Source organism: Zonotrichia leucophrys, chromosome 17 (assembly GCF_028769735.1).
Source record: "Zonotrichia leucophrys gambelii isolate GWCS_2022_RI chromosome 17, RI_Zleu_2.0, whole genome shotgun sequence".
NCBI lineage: Eukaryota > Metazoa > Chordata > Aves > Passeriformes > Passerellidae > Zonotrichia > Zonotrichia leucophrys.
Window position 1 is genome coordinate 11,156,522 of NC_088186.1, and position 21,867 is coordinate 11,178,388.

General features: G+C 62.7%; 2 protein-coding genes across 5 annotated transcripts in view; both read left to right on the forward strand.

Moving 5' to 3' along the window:
- Positions 1–2,603, forward strand: part of RABL6 (RAB, member RAS oncogene family like 6) — a 53,673-nt gene extending 51,070 nt beyond the window's left edge. Inside the window, exon 15 of the mRNA XM_064727631.1 lies at positions 545–2,603. Coding sequence (XP_064583701.1) covers positions 545–748 — 204 coding nt within the window. The 3' untranslated portion in view covers positions 749–2,603. The remainder of the gene's footprint in view (positions 1–544) is intronic.
- Positions 2,604–11,604: 9,001 nt separating this feature from the next.
- AJM1 (apical junction component 1 homolog) lies at positions 11,605–21,835 on the forward strand. Of its 4 annotated transcripts, none has more exons than XM_064727975.1 (4): positions 11,605–11,758; positions 16,193–16,269; positions 16,519–16,597; positions 17,995–21,835. In XM_064727975.1, the coding sequence occupies exon 4, from the start codon at positions 18,055–18,057 to the stop codon at positions 21,283–21,285; it is 3,231 nt and encodes a 1,076-aa protein (XP_064584045.1). In that variant the 5' UTR covers positions 11,605–11,758; positions 16,193–16,269; positions 16,519–16,597; positions 17,995–18,054; the 3' UTR covers positions 21,286–21,835. The 4 variants fall into 4 exon arrangements, with proteins under 4 accessions (XP_064584045.1, XP_064584043.1, XP_064584044.1 ...); XM_064727974.1 differs by lacking the exon at positions 11,605–11,758 and adding an exon at positions 12,351–12,618; XM_064727973.1 differs by lacking the exon at positions 16,519–16,597.
- The last annotated feature ends 32 nt before the right edge of the window (positions 21,836–21,867 follow it).

Consider the following 21,867-nt stretch of genomic DNA (forward strand, 5'->3'; position numbering starts at 1 on the left):
GGTGGACTCCATTCTGTGCTCACATCCTGCACCTCTGCTCTCTGCTTCCCAGGCTCTGCAGACCACTGAACTTCAAAGCGAGCTTATAGAGCAGTTGAATTTTGGAAAGGGAGTGTGTGAGTTTGTAAAATACAGGATGAGGAAGAGCAGTGCCTCTCTGCTAGGCTATGTGCATAGTACCATGATTTTCAAGCAGAGGGGTGCCCACAGCATTCATCTCGTGGATGGTGAGGGAAGCCTGCAGGAGGCTTTGTCTGTGCCATTTAAGCCTGGTGTTGTTGGGCACAAACTGTCAGAGAGACCAGTGCCCTGTATAACCCAGATGGTGTGTCTGCTCCTCTGTACAAGCTTACAGAAGGGTCTTCTGTGCTTCAACCTGAGTAAGAGTCCTAATTCAGTTGAAGACACCCCTGCCCATGGCACGGGGGTTGGACTAGGTGCTTTCCAGCCCAAACCATTCTTCAGAGTCAGGTGTCAGGGCAGTACATCCTGGGTCACTGGCGCTCTCAGAGCATTTGCTAATAAAAATGTTCTCATTTTGCAGGAAGAGGACAAGTCAGTGAAAAAGAAGAGCAAACACAAGAAGAGCAAAGAGAAGGAGGAGAGCAAAGAGGAAAAAGAGAAAAAGAAAAAGAAAAAGAAGAGCAAGGAGAAAAGCAGTGAGATAGATGAACTTGAGGCCTTTCTTGGCGGAGGAGGAGCCGGCATGAGCAAACCACAGGGCGGGGGGGACTACGAGGAGCTGTAGTTTGGCTGCGAGTGGACTCTGCACCATGGCTGTCTCCATCTTCTCTGATGAGTCACCCCAGGACAGGCACAGATGTGTAAAGCTTTGGTCCTTCACTGTATGGTCTCTCAAACCAGAATGAGCAAAACAAAAGCTTTACATCTGTGTGTGCTGCTCTGGTGCATCGTTACACAAAGAAAACCAAGCTGAGATGTACGTGAGCCAGGGGAAGGTTCAGGGCATGGCTCCAGGCCTGCTGCCAGGCTGTCAGTTTTTCTCCTTGCAGAGATGCCCCATCAGGTCACTGGCAGGCTGTGGGGCAAGGGGACCTGCCTCCTGCTCCATCCCTGCTGCATTCCACTCCTGCACACCTGAAATTCCTGTCTTGTTAAGAGGAGTGCAACAAAACATGCTGCATGAACACATCATGCTTGACTGTCTCAAGTCTTTAACTTCTTATCCTTCCTATTTTTTTAAGGAGAAAGATTATATTGGCCATTGCTTCACCCAGCAGTTGATGAGCTTTAAGTCAAGCAGATCATGCTATGGTACAGCTCTCTAAAGCAGCAGGCGCAGGGACAGTGTGAGAGAGAGTGTGATTGTTGAAGTCCTTTGAACGGGACCTTTCTGCACAGCAGCTTAATTAGCCCTCACTGGTGCTGCTGTTGGAATTCATGAAGCCCATTGATTTCCGTGGCCCCAGTGTCTCAGACACTACATGTAAGCTGCTATGCAGTTTGGGAGGACAATGAAAAATGCAAAGCTAACCTGAAAGAGAGAAAAAAAAATCAGTGCTTTTCTGCATTTCCCACCCTTGAATTTGCATATTCCAGAATCCCCTGCTGCTGGGACCTCTCAGGGACATGACTCCATGTGGAAATGAAGATATCCAGAGCTTCAGAATTGGCTACAGGGCAGTGTTGGCATGGCAAGGCATTTGCTTCTCAGGCATTTTCCAGTCAGGCTGTAAACCCTGGCTGCTGCTCTGCCGAGAGGGACCAGCACTGCAGCTCAGCAGCGTCCGTCCTGCTCCAGCCTCTGTCCATCCTGCAGGCAGCCAGTGTGCTGACTCTCCTGCCCAAGGAGAGAGCCTCCTCTGTCTCATGAGCTTGGGAAGTCTTTTAGTTTTTGCTTTGAACATAAACCTATGGATTAGTACCTGCTCAGCAGCCGTTGGATGGGCACTATGGCCACCCCTTGGCACTCACCTGTGTCTCAGTCAGCAATCCCTGTGTTTGATGGAGCTGGTCAGTTCTCTGACACCTCCTGGTTTGGGTCTGGGGTCCCTTGCTCAGCTCAGATGGTGAAGCTTCCTCCAGGTTCTGTGCATTACATTCCCCTCTTCCCTTGTAAGTTGATTTGAGGTTTGGTTTTGCTCTCCCTCACCCCTTTCTGTTGTAAAATGTCAGCCATGAAATGCAAACTGGAGTTTCCTTCTGCATCCCTATAAAGCAATGTTCTATTGATCCATTAATCATTCCAGAGCTGTCTTGACCAGCAGGCATTTCCTGCTCCATTTTTCTTTTTCTTGTGCCCAAAATGCACTTGTAACCATTTCCCTATAAAACAGACTGGTTTCTTGCTGTATGAGCAGTGCGTTGTTCAGGTCTGTCTGCCATTAGCATTTGCCTCTGAGCATTCCATGTGGCACTGCAGGGAAATTGCATGGGAGAGTTCAAACTTTGCACAGCCGGGGAGGAAAAGGAAGATTGAGGACTGGTCTGCTGCCCTTCTGGGCAAAGGCAGGTGGAAGTCCAAGCCTCAGCTGCTGCAGTCCCGAAAGTGCTTCTGTTCCATCAGGACTTTGGGTCATGTTCCATTTTTGCGTTGAAAAACCCTGGTACAGTCCATTCTGATGATAAAGCTCTGTTGTACACTTGTCTCTGCACATCTTCTTCTAGCCCCGAGCCCCTGTGCCTGGGCTCGGGAGCTGTGTGTCCTTCCTTGTGCTGCTGTGCTCCCACACCTCAGGGGAGGGGGTGCTGAATTAAAATTCATTCCAAAAAAAGGAGCTGAACATAAACCCATGAGTTCTTTCTCCAGAACTGAGGTCTGCCCTGAGGGAGCTGTTGCTCCCCACAGCGTGGAGGGGCAGGGGTTGGCTCAGGTGTGGCTGCAGGGCCTGCGCTGGTGGCTGACAGGGGCTGGCCTCGCTGTCTCTGCCTCCCGTGCCAGGTTTGCTGCCCTAGGAGCCTCCACATTCCCTGCAGCTTGCCAGCACGAGGAGCTGAGGCAAAAACAAGCAAAGATGAATCATTCTGCTCCCAAATACTCCTGTAAAAGAGAAAAGCAGATGCTCAAGGACCTGCTTACACTAGCTGGCTCTACTTACACTCGAGCCACAGGAGGGTGTGTGGCATGGTTTGGCTTCTGCAGCAGGGCCAGAGAAATCCCCACCCTGTGCTAAAGTGGGAGTGTGGAAGGGAAAAGCAACAAAAAGGCTCATTTTATAATGCACACAATCCCAGAATGATTTAGGTCGGAAGAGACCCTAAAGCTCATTCCAGCCTCCTGCTGTGGGCAGAGACACGTTTCAGTAGACCTGATTGCCCCAAGCCCTGTCCAGCCTGGTCTTTTTAGGCTTGGGCTTCTCCCTTTTCCAGGGAATGCTGAACTGGTTTGAGCTACAGCGTGAGCTGTGACCCAGAGCCAGCAAGTGGGAGGGAGGGGAGAAGGAAATTGGTCTTGTTTGAGCCGGGCTTTCCCTTGCCATCCTTTCAAAGAAGCTAAATATAAAAAGTATGTACGTGCCTGTCATTATGGGGAAGCTTCTGCAGGATCACAATGATATAAATAGTTACTGCAAGCATCTCTGCAGGTACCAGGGTATTTGCTTTTGGTTTTATCACTCATCAAAAAAAAAAAAACTGAGAGCTTGAGGCTGAGGAGCTACAGTTTCTTGGAGCTAGCGCTGGTCAGAGCTGCAGGGGCTGGATTTTGAGCAGTAGGAGGGAAAAATGCAGATTTATCACTGCATTTTGTGTGGGGTTGTGTACCCAGCACAGCATGGGAAGCCTCATCCATCAGGAACAGGGTAGTGCCTGCTCCCCTGCCTGCCTGGGCGCTCCAGGGCCACCAGAGTGTCTTGGCTTCCACTGTGCTAGCTTGGAGCCAGAGCACTCGGGATAAGCCAGGACAGAGCTCCAAGGGCCCCTGCTGTCCCCCAGTGTCCTCCGGGCCAGGATGGCCCAGGCGCTGTCCCATCCTCTGCAGGTGTTTGTTTGGGGAGCATTCCTGCTGTACCCATCCCTGGAGTGGGACAGCCCAGCGTGACAGCTCACAGCTGTTATCACTTGGCAGCTCCTGGTGTGTGACAGTGCAGCTGCTGAGAGGGGACAGTGGGTGCTGAGAGGGGCTGTGGGTGCTGAGAGGGGCTGTGGGTGCTGAGAGGGGACAGTGGGTGCTGAGAGGGGCAGTGGGTGCAGAGAGGGACAGTGGGTGCTGAGAGGGGCTGTGGGTGCTGAGAGGGGACGGTGGGTGCTGAGAGGGGCCGTGGGTGCTGAGAGGGGCTGTGGGTGCTGAGAGGGACTGTGGGTGCTGAGAGGGGCCGTGGGTGCAGAGAGGGGCCATGGGTGCAGTCAGACTCTGGAGCAGACACTGACCTGAGCCCAGCAGGTTCCACCATGCCTGACAGCCTCGTGGCTCCTCAGGTGGGAGCCAGTTTTGGGGCGACCTTCCAGCTGCCCTGCACCAGCGGCCTGAAGCTGCCCATCTCTGTTCTGTGCCTGCTGTCCCCAGGATTCCTCCTGTGTGCACAGCATTCCCCTCCTGATGCCCAGGTCTCCTTGGTACAGGTGGCTGGCTCAGTCTGCTGGAAAGGTTCTTCCTTACATTAGTCTGTCCAAACTCCTCCCTGCAGGGACCCAAGCTGCTGAGCCCATGCCCAGCCCTGCAGGGCCCCAAAGGGCCCATGGCTGATACCTGGCCTGTCACTGTCAAACCAGCCCAGGACAGGCAGACAGGTCCCTGCAGGTTGTGCCACCACCACTCCAGCTGTTTCCCTGCCCATAGCAAGGGGTTGAAACTAGCTGATATTTAAGGACCCTTCCAACCCACAGAAGTCCATGATTTTATGATCCCTGTGGAAAGCTCTCCATCACCTTCTGCTTGGCGCTCAGGAGCTGTCTGATCACTGCCATCCAGATTTATTCCTGGACAATTTCTGCTGATTTATTACTTTGCCAGGGCTCTTGTTTAAGTGCTGCTCCCTCTCCACGGCCCTTTGCCAATGGGGCTCTGTCCCTGCTCCACCATTGTCCTGCTGGCCAGGGCTGGTTTTAATGATTGCCATATAATCCCTCTCCTGCTGCCCCTGGGACGGGCTGGCCTTTTCCACAGCTGTAGCCTGTGTCACCAGGGCACCCAGCCTTCCTCATCCCCCATGGTCAATGCCAAGGGCCACATGCAAGGAGTGCCCTGATGGTGCCCTTTGAGGGATGCAGCTTTGCCCTGTTTCTGTTGCTCCCACAGAGTCACGACAAGTCTCCCTAGCTTGCCAAGGCCCGGGATGGGAATTTGCTTCCTTCCTCCTAGCAGTGAACATGAAAAAGTCATTGGAACTTGGATTTTAGCAGGCCTCAAAATGAATGTGTAAAGCTGTGAGTGCTCTTGGAGACTTTGGGGGGGCTGTGGGGCAACCAGGACCCCCAGCCCTGGGCTAGGATGGGCCTGGGTGGGGGCTGGGTTGGGGGCACAGTGGGGTTTTTTTCTGCCTGCAATGTCCCTGCATCCAAGGCTCCAGGTGCCTGGGGAGCCCGTGGTGCTTCCCTGTCCTTTGGGATGCCCCCGAGCAGCCAGATGAGTGGTGGTGGGGAAATCCTGCAATAGGACGGGTTTGGGGAGCGGGGCTGTAGCCTAGCAACAGCCTCAATCATGGCATAATAAAATTAATCTAGCGCTGGCTCAGTCTGCTGCATAAAGATACCAGGGCAAGTAGCTGAGCCTTTTTAACTGGTAGGTTTGCTTCCAAAGGAACCTGCAGCATCTGTGGCATGTGTGAAGTGTTCCTGGCCCAAAGGTGCTCCACGGTGAGTATCCAGGCTTCCCCTCCCAGCCCGTGGCAGGGTGGTTGCTGAGCACAGGGAATTGTCCTCTGGCACCTTCAGTGAGCAATCCTGGGCCCTCTGGGTGCTCGGGCAGACACGGTGAGGGGAGGTGGGGTGAGGTCAGCTAAACTGGGGACTGGGGCAGCCTGTGGGAAATGGCTCCATTCCAGGTTAAAGCAGGGCTGACACCTGCACGTGTGCTTCTGCTTGGAGCTGCATGGGGATACTGCCATGGGGCAGCCGGTCTGGGAAGCCCTTGAACCCCTGGGTACCCCGGGGTGTTGGCAGGCTCTGCCTTAGGGCAGGAGCAGGAGGGGAGGCGGTGGTGCCGCTCTCCGTGGCACAGAGGGGAGATGGGGTGCTGTGCTCCTGGTGGCAGGGGACACCCGCGGGTGTCAGTCCCGGATGGCTCCAGGACGGCACGGAGAGCACCCCCAGTGCCTGAGGCTGGGGCTGTGCAGCGGCCACGGCTGCAGCCCGAGCTGGTGTCTGCGGCCTGGCTGCGGGAGGAGGCAGCCGGCTGGGGAAAGAGCAGCCTTGTCCCTGGAGCCGCAGCAGAAACGCCCTCCCCGTGGCCGTGGTGGAGGTGACAGGGGTGAGGGGATGAGTTCCTGCCTGCTGGGGCCGGCACCAGTGCCAGGGCAGCCCCGCAGCTGTGGGAGTGACCAGGCTGCTCTCTGGCATGCGCTGAGGGGAGCTGGAGGCAGACTCAGCGCCCAGCCCAGGGCACTGGTGTCAGGGCACACCGAGATCCCTCCTCACAGCCATGTGGGGCACAAGGGGATCTGAAACAGGGTATGCCTGTGGCCCTGCTGTGGGTCAGCAGATGGATGCCCTGAGCCTGCTTTCCTGTGAGACTTTGGGGACTAACTAGTCCTTCCCAATGAACCCCAACAGGAATGTGGGGTTACAGCTCTCTGTGCAGGCAGGGACTTCTCAGTAGCTGCTCAAAAGGCGCCCTTGAGTGCCACCAAAGCCCAGGGGCCTGCAGGGCAGGGTCCAGCTCCCTCCCCAGCCCCCAGGAGGGCAGCAGGGCCCGATTTCTCCCTTGGTTCACAGCTGGAGGCAGGGAGGGGATGAGAGGGAGAGAGGAGAGAAGCTGAAGAGACCCTCCTGCCCCCAGCCAAGCATCACACTGATGCCAGCCAGCTTGGGAAAAGCAGAGCATCACCCGCAGGCAGGAGCTGCAGGGTGCCAGCAGCACCTCATCCCATTGCAGCTCTGCCTCTCCCAGCTGTGGGATCCCCAGGTTACCTTGGAAACAGAGGATTTCGCAGCAGCTTGCAGTGGTGCTGCCTGTGGTGGGGGCAGAGGCCCATGCCCACAGGCCTGCCCTGCCCTCTCTGTGCCCCCAGCCCTGCCTGTGCTGCTCCCCTCTCAGCCCTGCCCCAGGAGCAGGGGTGGGATGGCTGCCAGGCCCCTTCTGCTCTCCCGAGGTTGGTCCTGCAGTGGGTGCTCTGTGCCCACCCTGTGCCCCCGCTGCCCACACAGGGAGGATGGGGAACAGAGAGCCTGAGAAAATGGGAAGGTATCAAATGATCAAACATTCATCCCCACTATGAATCGAACAGAAGGATGGAGTAGAGCAGCCCCAATACTTCTCGGAGTTACCACATCACATATGAGTCCTCAGCATGACAAGGCACTGGGTGCCAGTCACCCCCATTTCCCAGAGGGGTGTCACAGCCCACAGGGTGGGCACAGGTGGGTGCCACAGCCCCCCATCCGCATTTTGGGGTGCCCCACACCGTTCACCCAGTGCTGGAGCCCTCACCACGGCCTGGGTGGCTGCAGCCCGTGGGGGGGACCCAGCACCCACCTCCTGCCTCAGCACAGCCCGGCCAGCCCCACTGCAGCCTCTTCCCTGGAACCGCGTCCTGCCGGGAGCGGACACGGCCCCGGCATCGCCCCCCGGGGCTGCGGGCGGCCCCTGACCCCTCGCGGGCCGCACTGGGGAGCGGAGCGGGAGCGCGGAGCGGCCTCAGCAGAGGCGCTGCCCCGGCGCAGGCATCACCCCGCGGCCGCAATCGCCCTGACACCGCCTCCGTGTCTCAGGGGGCCCCGGGCACGGGCCGGCGGTGCCAGCGCCGCGCTGTCGCTTCCCATCGCGTGCCCCGATGAGCTGAGCAGCCTCTCCCTCGCTCGGCTCTGCCCTTCCCCAGCACAGCCCGCTCGGGAACGGGTCCCAGCCGTGCCGGGGACAGCGAGCCCCGCGCTGCCGGCGGGGTCTGACAGTGCCATCCCCACCCCAGCCAGCCCTTGCTCCCCGGCCAAGGGCACCCCTGGGGGGACACCCCGGCTCCCCAGGCTGGGCATTTTGGGGACCCGTTGGCTGCTTGGCATCTGCAAGCCGGCCACGTCCCGCGGGGCACATCCCGGAGCGCAGCGGGCCCGGGCGGGCTGGATGTGCCGGCGGGGAGGGAGGATGCGCCCTCTCGCCGCTCCTCGGTAACGCGCCCGGCACGAGGCAGAGGTGGAAACTGTTTTTTTGTGTTTAATGTCCTTCCAGGTATTTTTCCCCAAGCGGTTTCAGAGTTTCTCTGAGGAATCTCCTCCTTTTGCTTTCTCAGAGTGGCCCATGTTGGCTTCCCCTGGCATCACCAGATGTCTGTGATCCCCTGTCTCACTGCCAGACTGGGGCTGCCAGAGGGGTCACAGGTATATATTTGAATATACTGTTTGTCAAAATTTAGACAAACAGTATATTCAAATGAGATTTATTTTATAAAGCAGATAAACCACTTAAAGCTCCACCAACACTTGAATACAGGTTTGTGATGTCAAATGGAATTGTTACTGCCCGACTGACTTGAGAATGCCCAAGATTTTAAGACAACTAACCCAGAGTATTTCCTTTGGGCAGTGTCCCAACCAAAGAGCAGAAATTCTGATGGAAGTTTTGCTGCTCCAAGGGGGATGGGCTCCACTGACCTCCACTGGGCCTTGTGGTCAGGTCATGGAATCACACCCTGGTTTTGGAAAGGACCTTAAAGCCCATCCCATTCCACCCCTGCCATGGCAGGGACACCTCCCACTGTCCCAGGTGCTCCCAGCCCTGCCCAGCCTGGCCTTGGGCACTGCCAGGGATCCAGGGGCAGCCACAGCTGCTCTGGGCACCCTGTGCCAGGGCCTGCCCACCCTGCCAGGGAACAATTCCCAATTGCCAATATCCCATCCATCCCTGCCCTCTGGCAGTGGGAGCCATTCCCTGTGTCCTGTCCCTCCATCCCTTGTTCCCAGTCCCTCCCCAGCTCTCCTGGAGCCCCTTCAGGTCCTGGCAGGGGCTCTGAGCTCTCCCCAAAGCCTCCTCCAGGCTGAACCATCCCAGCTCTCCCAGCCTGGCTCCAGAGCAGAGGGGCTCCAGCTCTCTGTTCTGTCACCCCCCCCCCCCCAGCTGGGGTCTGACCCTCTGTCCCTCCACAGCTGTCACACAGAGGTGACAGGTCAGCCTACCCAGGGACAGTTGGTGCCATGGCTGGCCTTACTGCCTGCTGGGGCAGCTGCTGCTGCCACAGGTATCCTGGAGAAAACCCCTATTCTGGGGCCTCCCCTCACTGCCCACCTGCTCCTGCCCACACTTGCCTCCTGGTGAGCCTCTGCCCCTCCTGGCAGTGTTTTGCAAATGCCCAGGAAGGTCTTTCCAATGCTTCAAAACTGCTCCGTGCTGGCCCAGTCAGAGCTGTCCCAGTGGTCCCCAGCAGTGTCCCCTGTCCCTGACCTCATTGCTGTGCCTCCACAGCTCCTGGTGTGACCTGAGGGCTGCCTCAGGGCACCTCCAAGCCCAGCAGGTTTGCAGAGTGGCCCCTGCCCCCATGGCCGCCCCACCAGGGTCAGCATCCTCAGGGCAGCCATGGGGGCTCCTGTGCTGTGGTTCCTCCCTGCTCTGAGCTGCACCAGGGACACAGCGGGGCTGGATCAGGGGATCTCCTGTGCCAGGTTCATGACAAATCTCACAGTGAGCTCCCAGCGTGGCCTCAATGAATTGTGAGGGCTGTGAGACCCCAACACCCACCCCCGCCCCCAGCTTTGCAGCTGTGTAGGACAGGTGTGACCCCAGATGTCCCTCTGGGGTCACACCTGTCCTACAGGTGTGTAGGATGAGATCTGCCCTGCTTTGGGTCTCACCAAGTGTCCAGAGTCACAACAGACCTCCAGGGTGACCTTTGGGCATGTTGTTCCTCTGTGCCTCAGTTTCCCCTTTCGATGGGGCCCATCAGAACCAAGTCTGTCACCTGCAGACACTTTGGCCAGGTCCACACTGGCAGGGGCAGGTGGGGAAACTGAGTCACAGGGACATGGTGAATATTGTGGCTCTGCTCCCTGTGGGGTCTGGGGGAGGACTCAGCACCAGGGAGGCAAAGGCCCCACAGGAAGGGGGATTTGCCCACACACTGGCCCAGCTTCACTGCTACTGGCCTTGACAGCAAGCCACAGTGGGGCAGCCCAGACCCAGGGACAGGAGCTGATCCTGCCTCGGGACAGGCACCAGGCTGGCCTTTTCCTTGTGGGATTGCAGGACTCAGGCTTGTGGGATCCCTCTGGCTATTCACGTGTTCCCGTGGCACAACAGGGCCCCAGGCAGCTCGGCCAGGGACAAGCCTGGACCCGCAGAGCCATGGCAGGGCCCCAACATCTCTGTCCCGCACACAGGGGCGGGGGACAGTTCCATCCCAACCTGCTGAGTCCTGCTGCCCACGTGGCTGTGCCAGGGGGTCCCTTCCCTGTGAGGGGCTGCCACCCCTGAGGGTGGTGTTCCAAGGCCAGGGGCAGCCCCCAGCCCTGCCACCCACCCCTTCTCTGTTCCTGGGGACCAGGCTTGCCTCCCCTGCCTGAGTGCCACAGCCTGGGAGCCCGGGGTGTCACAGCCTAAAGCAGCAGCACGGCCCCGTGCTCGGGGCAGGTGACAGCACGACCGCAGCCCTCAGGGGCATCTGCTCCTCTGCCACAGGCTGCCACTGCTCGAGCAGGAGGAGGAGGAGCAGAAGGAGCAGGAGGGGAAGGCAGTGTCCAGAGCCCCATTGCCCTGAGCACGTGACATGGCGCTGGCATCTCCGGTGCGTGGAGACCTGCCCGCGGTGCAGTTGGATCCCGCAGCACCTTCCAGCCTGCAATAGCAGCCTCACACGGGGAGCAGATGGTCCCACTGCCCCTTGCCATAGGGCTTGGGGGACACGGTCCAACCCGTTTGTTCCCTGATCTCGGACTTGTGGTCACTCCAGAGGTCCAGACAGGCGACCTGAATCCATGCAGGTGTCGCCCAGGGCCACAGCTGCACGGACAGAGGGTGGCACTGTAGGGGATGCCCTAAGGGGAGCACACTCCTCCATGCGCGGTCTCGGCATCCCACAGGGATGGGCTCTGGCATCGTTCGGGTGATTGCACCCACGGGCGATTCGGACGGAGCCTGCCCGGTGCTCCGGCGGTGTCGGGGCTGGCAGCAGGCGGAGCAGATGGAGCAGCGCGGCGGGGACCGCGGGGGCAGGAAGCCGAGGGCAGCGGGAGCGGCTGGACCGACAGCCGGAGCCCGTGTCCTGCAGAGAGGAACGGGGAAGAGCCGGGGCGTGCGTGGGGGCCGGGGGTGACGGGGCCCATCTGACCACGGTGCGGGGGTCCCTCGGCCCCGTGCGTGCAGCAGGGACAGGCTCACCCTGCTCCCAGCTCCTCCTCCAGCTCTGTGCCACTCGGCAGTGCAACGAGTTCCTGGCGCTCAGCCCGGCCCCCAGGGCACACACCGCCGGTGCCAACGGGCTCAGCAATGCCCACTGCTCCCAAGGGCGTTCCTGCGGGACTCACAGCAGTGCCAGCCTGCCACAGGCCCGCCAGTGCGGGCACCAGAGACAGTGGAAGTCAGTTCCTGGAGCTGCAGTGAAAGAAGGAAAGGGTTTTGGCTGCAGGGATTTTGAATCGAGCAAATCCCGGGGTGCACCTGCCATGCAGAAACACACGGAGAGCAGCAGCCTTGGATCAGGGCTTGGAGCCATGGCAGGTACTGGTGGGTCCCAGGGCCATGGCCCCTGGTCAGGGCACCCACAGGTGCTGGGGCTGCCCCCGGAGCTCTGGGCAGTGGAGGGCAGCTCAAGGAGGTGATGGGGGGAAACTGAGGCACAGCTGTGACCATGGGGCCGTGCTGTGCATCTCCGGATGCTGGGGCCTGAGTGTGCCGGGAGCTGTTCTGTGCCTCCTCCGTCCATCTCCATCACTGAGCATCCCCGTGGACTCCAGCCACCACAGGCAGCGAGAGCCCCGGAGACTCTGGGAAAACGAGGCCATTCCATGGAGGAGCTTAGCCGGGGATTTCGCTGCCCAGTCGGCCCCAGCCGCGCAGAGCCGCGGTGATGGGGCAAGGTCAGGCAGGACAGGCCCGGGGCCCTGCGGGGGCCGTGAGGTCTCTGTACAGGGTGTGGGGCTGAGCCCGGTGTCCCGTGGGACATTCACAGCCACGGAGCGGGGAAAGCCCCGGAAGACGGCACCGGGGGCACCCAGACCCGGCCCGAGGTCCCGGGGGAAGAGGGGGCGCCGCGAGGGGCGGGGGCGGGGCCGGGGTTGGGGAGGCGGCGGGGGAGCGGAGATGGATGGGGATGGGGATGGGGGATGATGGGGACGAGGAGCGCTCTGGGGGCGGTGCCGGGGGAGGCTACGGTCCCGGTGCCGGCCCCGCCGGTAACTCCGCCTGCCGTATTAATGGGAAAACAAGCGGCTGCAGAGCGTTGGGCCGAGCCGTGCTGTGCCGTGTCGGATCGGGCGGAGCCGGGCCATGGTCCCCAGGGCGGCGGCAGCCCCAGCCTAGCGCGGCGGGGGCGGCGGGGGGATGCGGCGGGAGCCGCCAGAGCGGCTGGCGCGGAGCAGGTAAGGGGGTCCCGGACAGGGGGCTGGGGGTCGCTGCACCCCCGCGGGCCCCCCCTCGCCGGCCTCTCCTCGACCATCGCCTCGCATCACATCCTATCTCATCTTCCCCCTTTGCCACCCACCGCGCTCCCCATCCCCATCCTATTCCCCGAAGATCCTCCCGGGGCATCCCAACCCCCAGGCTCCCCACACAATCGTCCCGTGCCCCACATCCCCGTCCCCGGCTATCTGTGCTCCCTCCATTCCATCAGTCTCATCGGGGCCATCCCCATCCCGTGCTCCCGAGCCGAGTCATCCCACCCCATCTCACCGGTATTTCGGGGTTCCCCATACTCCCGTGTGCCCTATCCCCATCCCATCCTTATCCCCATCCCCATCTCCCAGCCACAAACCCATCCTCATCTCGGTCCCATCGCACCGCAGCGCTCGAGCGGAGCCATTTCCCCCCTCCCCCCGTGCCCAGCTCAGCGCCCTGCGCGGCCCAGCGGGCCCGGTGCCGCCGGTGCCGGTGCCGGTGCGCAGGGGGTGGGGGCAGCCGGGGACACCGCCCCGCGCCTGCGGCAGCGCCGGGACGGATCCGCTCCCCCCGGAGGCCACCCCAAGCACGGAGCCCCCAGTCCCGGCCCCACAGCTCGCCCTCCCGGCTCGCTCCTGGTTCCCCCGCCCCCCCGGCATTGCCCATTTGCGGGTGCCCCCCACGCTGAGGGATTAGAGGGGCCGGGGCTCGGGGCGTCCCCTGCACCCCGGGGTGCTGCTGCGCCGGCAGGATGACTCCTCCGGGGGCACAGGCTGGGCTCGGGTTTGGCAGCCATCTGTGCCTGGTGCGCTTGGGACAGGGACAGGGGGCGATGTGGCAGTGCCAGGGGCAGAGAGGCTGATTCAGGGCCTGGGGAGCAGAGCGGAGGGGCTGTCTTGTGCGCAGGGCGGGCAACCGCCACAGGGGCACCGGGCACCATGTGCGTGTCCTGGGGGTGGCACGGGGCGGGGGGAGCGTCTATTTGCCACGGATGCGGAGCAGTGGCACGATGGGCAGTGGGCTCCCTCACCACAGACCGTGCCGGCTGCCAGCGCCTGCTGCGGGCAGTGCCCAGGCAGCAGCGGCCATCAGCGTCCCGCTGACACACACACGGTGCACAGGCCCGTGCGCAGCAGAGCTGGCTGTGCACAGCGGCACACACGGGCACAGACACTGCCCCCACGGCAGCTGCTGCTGGCACCTCCAGCATCATCTGCTCCAGCAGTGTTTGCAGCAAGATGCTGTCCTTGGCTGCCTGTCCCAATGCAGGGCCACTGGTGCACTCAGGCTAGCACTTGGGGCAGTGCTGAGGCAGTGCTGGGCAGTGCTGGGCAGTGCTGGGCAGTGCTGGGGCAGTGCTGGGCAGTGCTGGGCAGTGCTGGGGCAGTGTTGGGCAGTGCTGGGCAGTGCTGGGCAGTGCTGGGCAGTGCTGGGGCAGTGCTGGGCAGTGCGGGAGCAGTGCTGGGCAGTGCTAGGGCAGTGCTGGCAGCGCTGGGCAGTGCTGGGGCAGTGCTGGCAGCGCTGGGCAGTGCTAGGGCAGTGCTGGGGCAATGTTGGGCAGTGCTGGGCAGCGCTGGGCAGTGCTAGGGCAGTGCTGGGCAGCGCTGGGCAGTGCTAGGGCAGTGCTGGCAGCGCTGGGCAGTGCTAGGGCAGTGCTGAGGCAGTGTTGGGCAGTGCTGGGCAGTGCTGGGCAGTGCTGGGCAGTGCTGGGCAGTGCTGGGGCAATGTTGGGCAGTGTTGGGCAGTGCTGGGCAGCGCTGGGCAGTGCTAGGGCAGTGCTGGCAGCGCTGGGCAGTGCGGGGGAGTGTGTGCAGTGGGCGGGGCAGTGTTGGAGTGCTGGGCAGTGCTGGCAGCGCTGGGCAGTGCTGGCACTGCTGGGGCAATGTTGGGCAGTCTGGGCAGCCTGGGCAGTCTAGGGAGTGCTGGCAGCGCTGGCAGTGATGGGCAGTGCTGAGCAGTGCTGGGCAGGTGGGCAATGTGGCAGTGCTGGGCAGTGCTGGGCAGTGCTGGGCAGCGCTGGGCAGTGCTAGGGCAGTGCTGGCAGCGCTGGGCAGTGCTGGGGCAGTGCTGGGCAGTGCTGGGGCAATGTTGGGCAGTGCTGGGCAGTGCTGGGGCAGTGCTGGGGCAGTGCTGGAGCCATGCTGATGCTGCTGGCCATGCCCACGGGGCTGTGAGTGCAGTGGGCCCGGTGCAGTGCAGTGTGTGCTGGGGCTGCTGTGAAGGGGGAGCAGCAGTGCAGTGTGCTCAGCACTCTGCATGTGCAGGCAGTGTGCAGGCACCGTACCCACTGCAGCAGTCCTGCCTGCTCAGTGGGATGTGTGTGGGCAGCGAGCAGGCAGGATGGGCAGCAATGCCCCGACAGTGTGAGGGCAAGGATGGGCAATGTGCGCAGGGTGCGCGGGGCAGTGCCCTGGCAGGGCCCCAAGTGCAGGATGGGCAGGCAGTATCCCTTGCCGTGTGCAGACAGGCAGCGAGTGGGCAGTGCTCAGGGCGGCACGGGCAGGCCGTGCACTGGCAGGGCTGTGTGCATGGGCAGCTTGGGGCAGAGCGCAGGCAGTGCCCTGGGAGTGTGGGCAGTGTGCGGGCAGTGCCAGCTGTGGCTGTGGGGCAGGCAGGGCACTGCAGTGCGTGGGCAGCGTGGGGCCCGCACTCCTCCCCCCACAGCCCTCACGTGGCACACGCGGCAGTGACCCAGTTCCGGGCATCCTCCGTGGGCCCCTCTGGCAGCGGGGTCGCCCCCAGCCCAGCTCCTCGCGCTGCCGGAGCCCGGCGCTCACGGGCAGCACGGAGGGAGCAGCGCCCGGGCCCCTGCCGGGAGCGAGGGCAGGACCCCACGGGGGGCGGCTCCCACCCACGCCTGGGCACCGGCCGCTCTGCCAGGGCTGTCGGCAGGTGTCACATCCACGGGGAGACACCGTGTGGGCATCCCGGGTAGGGAGGCTGGTGCCTGCCGAAACTGGGCAGTGCTGGGGCAGAAGGGGGCATCCAACCAACCGGATGCCCACTAGCCGGGGGGTGGAGAGCAGAGGGAATGCAAAACCCTCTCCCTGCAGAGCTGGTGTCAGAGGCTGGTGGGCATGTGAGCATGGTGGCACTGGCAGCACCGTGGGGCCATCCCAGCTCTGCCCCCCTCAATAGGCAGAGGGTTCCAGCCGCTGCAGGAGGGCTCTGCTCTCCCTGCAGTGCCACAGAGCCCCAGCTCCCCGTGCAAGCCTCCCCCTGCACCCACGCTGTCCTTACCCACGCTGTCCTCGCAGAGGAGGAATAATTTGGAGAAACCATGGCAACCCCACAGCTCCACCGGCAGTGGGTGCCGCTGGTGGGTGGAAGACACCGGAGCCTGTGGGATGCAGCGCCCACATCCCCAGCGCACAGGGATGCACACACGCTGGGGGACAGTTCTTTGGGTGGCAGTTCCTTTTGGTCCAGCAGGGCTGTGGCTGCAGGGGTCTCTTGAGGGTGCTCCATGCACTCACAAGGCGTCCATGGCCCCAGCAGCCACACTTCCACCACACTGGCAGTGCCCAAGGAGCCTCATGTGCCTTGTTTGTTTTACAGCGCTGGGATGGAGTCACCACAGGCCCCTCGGCCACCTCAGCCCACCCAGCCCCTCACTGCTGCTGCTGCTGGACCAGGTAGGATCCTGGGCTACAGTTCCTTGCCTACCAGCCACCCCGACACCACAGGAATGGGCTTCCCAATGCCACTGTCCCCGTCGCTGTGGCACGGGATGCTGCCTTGCCGGACCCAGCCCAGTTCCCACACACTGTAACACAGCAGAGCTAATACTGGGCCAGTTTTTGGGGGGCAAACCTGCCCTCCCAGCTCTGCAGGGAGGCACTGGGACCCCCATTTCCTTTCTCATGGCATCTTGCTCTTCCCAGCCCATCACATGGACAGACACCCCAAGGCCACTGGAGTCACCTCAGCTCTGGCATCTGCACCCCCCCAGCTTTGGAGCAGGTAATGAGGAGGAACCCAAGTCCCCTCCCCATCTCTGCATAGTCAGTGCTTATTGCTAAATAAAGGAAATTCTTTTTCTCCAAGAAACATCCTCCCTGTTGTCCTCTGCTGCTCTTTAAAGCCAAGTGTCCACCCATCTTTAGTGCAACACAGAGCAGCCAGCATCAACCCGTGCACCCAGGCCCTTGGTGGCCACAACACCCAATGCTCAGAGGACATGGTGAGGTGACTGACAGCTGGGGGGGTCCCTGTTGTGAGCAGAGAAGGTGCACATCTCCCAGTGCTGGTGACAACCCATGGCAGCTCTCGAAGGGCTGGTAGGGAAGGTCAGTGCTACAACCCACTTAGTCCTTCCTCTGTCCCCACCATGCACTGAGGCAAACTTGTGCTGATGTCCTCATTGTCACACAGCTGTGCCACACTGTGGCTGGGGACTCTGCCCACCCTGGCCACCCAACAGCATTGTCCCAGAGCACTGGGGTGCTTGGTGCTGGCACACAGTGGGCATCAGACCCCATGTCCCACAGCAGCTAAAGCCACCATCAGCCTTGCTTTCCAGCCCAGGGGACATGTCACAGCCATGGGTCACAGAAGACAACAAAGCCAGAGGGTACTGAGCCAGCACAGCTCGTCTGGCATAGGGAGGTGATGCAGGTATCACTGCATACATGTGGGTTGGGGCACCCACCACAACACCCTTCTGCCACCCCTTGGGGCCACCCCGATCTGAAAGACCCAGAGAGTGCAACTCTGTGTAGCCAGCACTGTGACAACCCCACACGGGAGTTTGTGGGCCACAGTGGGTGCAGCCACCACAGGGAGGGGTTGTAGCTCCTGCCTCCTACAGAGCCCCAGACCATGGGGGCTGCCCAGTCACCATGGTGGGTGCTCATGGGGCCTGTCCCTGGGCCCTGGTTCCCCCTGCAGTGCTGGTGCAGGGACGTGGGTACGCACAGTCCCAGGAGATCCCTCAACACTCCGGTGCTCTCACCAGGACTGAGCACATGCTCCCCATGGAAAATCCAGGTGTTGAACCTTCACAGCCCTGCCCAGAGCTGCCAATTCATGTGATTCTGCAAGACAGTCCCTGTGCCCTGTGGGCCAGGAAGAGGGCACAGTACTCTGTGTTCTCCTCTTGCTATGCTGAGCTGGTATGCAGTTCCCTGGCTGCCCCCATCAGTGTCCTGCCAGCTGCTCCTTGATTTGCACCCTGGATCTGGAAACTTTTTCCAGTTTCTTCCTCCAGTTGATTGACTATTGACAGCAGCAGTGGAGGCTGGGATGCCCTCAAACCTTCCTTTCTGAAGAGATGGTCAACCCCCAGCTCTGAGCTAGGAGCAGTGGGGATTGATATGAGGTCACTCCAGGATTGAGGCACCTCATGTGTTCTCTTGCAGGGTGGGCTACCGTCCTCTGAGGCCGTGTGACAGGGAACTAGCAGAAGAGTCGCTTTTAAGATGACACGAACAGACCCACCTGACATTCTGGTGTCCACGGTGTACCAAGACATCAAGGTGGCGACAGCAGCCCCTGGGGATTCCGTTGTCTGTCAGCCCCTAGCACAATGTGATGCCTCCATGTCCTCCTCCCTGTCCCGCGAGCCGCAGCCCTTCAACAAGCGCCATTGTAGGAGTTTCGACTTCATCGAGTCGCTGGAAGAGCTGGGCACCCCCTCGGCCATGGAGCGCGCCTGCCCGCGCCCCGGCATGCCCGAGCCCACGCCGGGGCCGCCGGGCAGGCAGGCGCCCCCGAAGCCGGACCCGTACAGCGGCAGAGCCCCCGCGCCGCGCAGCGAGCCCAAGCGCCGAGCCCGCTCCAAGAGCGCCCCGCGGGTGAAGTCCACCCTGACCCCGGTGCCCATCACGGTGGCGGCATCACCGCCGCCAGCCCGGCGCGGGCGGGAGGTGCTGCGGGTGGCACGGGAGCCCTCCCGCACGGATCCCTCGCCGCGCCGCGAGGCCCCGATGCCGCTGCGGGCGCTGGCCAACGAGGTGCACCCCATCAAGCTGCAGCCGCAGCGGAGCAGCGTCAGCCGCATCTCTCCGCTCTGCCTGGGCAGCAATTGCTACGAGGAAGGGCCGGGGGGGAAGATGGGCGCCAGCCCCCACGTCAAGTGCCGAGTGGACATTAAGCCGGACGAGGCAGTGCTGGTGCACACGGCGCGGAGCCTGCGGGCAGCCCCGAACCGCCCGGAGCCGCCGCGCTGGCCCCGCACCCCCGGGGCCGCCCGCAGCCTGACCGTGCCCGGGAGCCGGCAGGCGTCCGCGTCCCGCACGCCCACCCCCAGCGACTCCTACAGCGGGGACCCTCCGCTGCTGCCCTACCCCGGTGAGTACTACGAGGCAGACCCCCGGGCACTGGCGTACCAAACAGTGCCCGTGCCGGCCTCACGGGAATTCAGGGAGTACCCCGACAGGGGCTGCATGACCTTTTCGGCCCCCGGGGTCCCGGCCAAGTTCTTCTACGCAGAGGAGTCAGCGCGGTGCCCCAGCCCAGCCATGCCCCTCCGCAGCTCTGGCTATGCCAGCTACCCCTACCCCAGCCGCCACGCCGTGTCCCAGCCCTTCTACACTGAGGACCCGGCCAAGGTTGCCGCTCACACGATGCCGGCCCGGACGTTGTACGTGGAGGAGGCGCGGGGTTACCCGGTGCAGGAGGCACCTGCCCGCACCTTCTATGGGGATGAGCCCCGCTACTACCCCCCGCGCGGGACCCCTGTCAAAACCCTGTACGCCGAGGACGCTCGGACATACCCAGCCCTCGGCTCCTCCCCACGGCTGCTCTACGCCGAGGACTACGGGAAGTACCGGGAACGGGAGGTGCTGTCGCGCACGTGTCCCCCGCCCCGCAGCGCGCAGCCCCTGCATTTCGGGGACTGGTACTGCCCCGAGCGGGCCACGCTGCCCTACCAGAGCCTGCAGCTGTCCCGCTTCACCCCACAGCCGGCCGGGCGTGAGGCCATGTTCTCCTCCTGGCATGCCAGCTACGGCGTGACCCCACCGCGGCTGGGCCGGGAGACGCAGCACTACTCCAAATCCTGGGACAACATCCTGGCGCCAGCAGCGCGCAGGGAGGAGGCCCTGCTGCGTGGGCGCAGCTATGAGAACCTGCTCGCCCATGAAGAGCACCGTGCCTTATCCCCCGAGGAGCGCCGGCAGCCTGTGGTGATCAACCTGTCGAGCTCACCCAAGCGCTACGCGGCCCTGTCCCTCTCCGAGAGCTCCATCCTCGAGCGGGTGCACGCCGACGGCAGCCGCGGGCCCTCGGGCCGCTCCTGGTACGTCACGCCGGAGATCACCATCACCGACAACGACATCCGCGCCGAGGGGCTGGGCCGGAGCGAGAGGCGCTCGGCCAGCTGGGACATGCTGGACGCGGGCCGGGAGTGCAGGCCCTACGCTGTGCCCTGCGCCCCGCAGCCCAGCGCCAGGGAGAGCGGCTCGGGGCGCCAGCGCAGCCTGGAGCAGCTGGACGAGCTCATCACCGACCTTGTCATTGACTACAAGCCGGCGCCGGGCCACCGCTCCGGGGACAGGGACAGCCTCGCGGAGCAGCTCAAGCAGCTGCTGAGCAGCGGCGCCTCGGGGCCCCCCCGGCGGAGCGAGAGCAGGCGGGTCCCTCACAACGCGCCCGAGGGACCCCGACCCACAAAGGAGCAGCCGGGCCCCAGCTCCCATGCTGGCACCCCGCGCCGCCCACCGGCCACCGGCCCTTTCGAAAAGTCACCGGAGAACTGCTCGCCCGACCTGAGCGCTGAGGAGGACGACATGATGATGTGCTCCAATGCCAAGTGCCGGCGCACAGAGACCATGTTCAATGCCTGCCTCTACTTCAAATCGTGCCACAGCTGCTACACCTACTACTGCTCCCGGCACTGCCGGCGCGAGGACTGGGACACGCACAAGGCCAGCTGCGTCTACGGGCGGGTGGGCAGCGTCTGCCGCCACGTCCTGCAGTTCTGCCGCGAGAACACCGAGGTGCACAAGGCCTTCTCACGCATCGCCAAGGTGGGATACCTCTCCCGCGGCCGCGGCGTCCTCTTCCTGGGCTTCCCCAATGCGGGCTCCGCCGAGAACTTTCTCCAGTTTGGGCTGGAGAGCCTGCTGATGTCCCCCACGTACCTGTCCCTGCGGGAGCTGGACAGCTACTCGGACAACCTGGGGGAGTATGCCCAGGAGCTGCGGGAGACAGGCAACCAGTACGACCCCAACGAATGTTTCCTGCTGAATGTAACCGTGGCCGTCACTCAGAAAGTGCCAGAGAGGCCGTCACCGAAGATGCAGGTCCCGACGGTCAGGAAATACGCCAAGGTGGCCTTAGCCTCCTCCAGCCCTGAGAAGAAGATCTTGAAGAAGGAGCGGGACATGGAAACGTTGATCCTGACGCCACCGCCCGGAACGGCGGACATCGACAAGGAGGGGGAGGAGGGCCGGAAGGCACGGGAGGTCTGCTTCATCAACATCCAGCGGGAGCTGCGCATCCGCGGCGTCTTCCTGCGGCACGAGTTCCCCGCTGTCTACGAGCAGCTCTGCGACTTCGTGGAGAGCAACAAGCGCTTCACCCCCACCACCATCTACCCCATCGACAAGAGGACGGGCAAACAGTTCATGTGCATGATTATGGCGGCCTCCGAGCCTCGCACCCTCGACTGGGTGGCCAGCCCCAACCTCCTGGACGACATCATGTGAACGCAGGGCGGGGGCACCCCCTCTGTAGAGACGTGCTGTCCTGTCAGAACCCCCTCGGCTGTTACACCAAGGGGTACCAAGGGGAGGGGGCTGCGGGCAGCCGGCAGTGCTGGGGGGCCGGGCGGTGACGGGAGCACAGCCCCAAGTCTGCCCTGGAGCCCAGAGCCCGGGGAGCCCCTGCAGAGCCCTCTGGCGTGAGCGGTGCTTGGCCAGAGCGGGGGCGTCTCGCACCCCCCCAACCCCTGCTGCAACCCAGAGCCCCTCGGGCCTGCCCCAGGCTCCCCTCAGCACCGAGGGTCCCCGCAGCGGCCATACCCAACGCCTGGGACTGGGCTGCGCCAGGATCGTGTCCCTGCCGCGCCTGTGTAGCCTGTGCGTGTTACTGCGGGAGCGTCAGGCGCCGGGGGGGCCTGGGATCCCCCGCGGGCTCTGGGCACAGAGCGGGGCAGGGCTGGGGGTCCCGGGGCGGAGCGGCCACGGTGAGGGATCGGCGGGAGGGAGGGGGGGGGGGCTCTGACCGGGGTCGGAGGTAATCGCCAGTGAGGGGTGACGGTGGCGGGGACCGGGGAAGGCGAGGCAGAG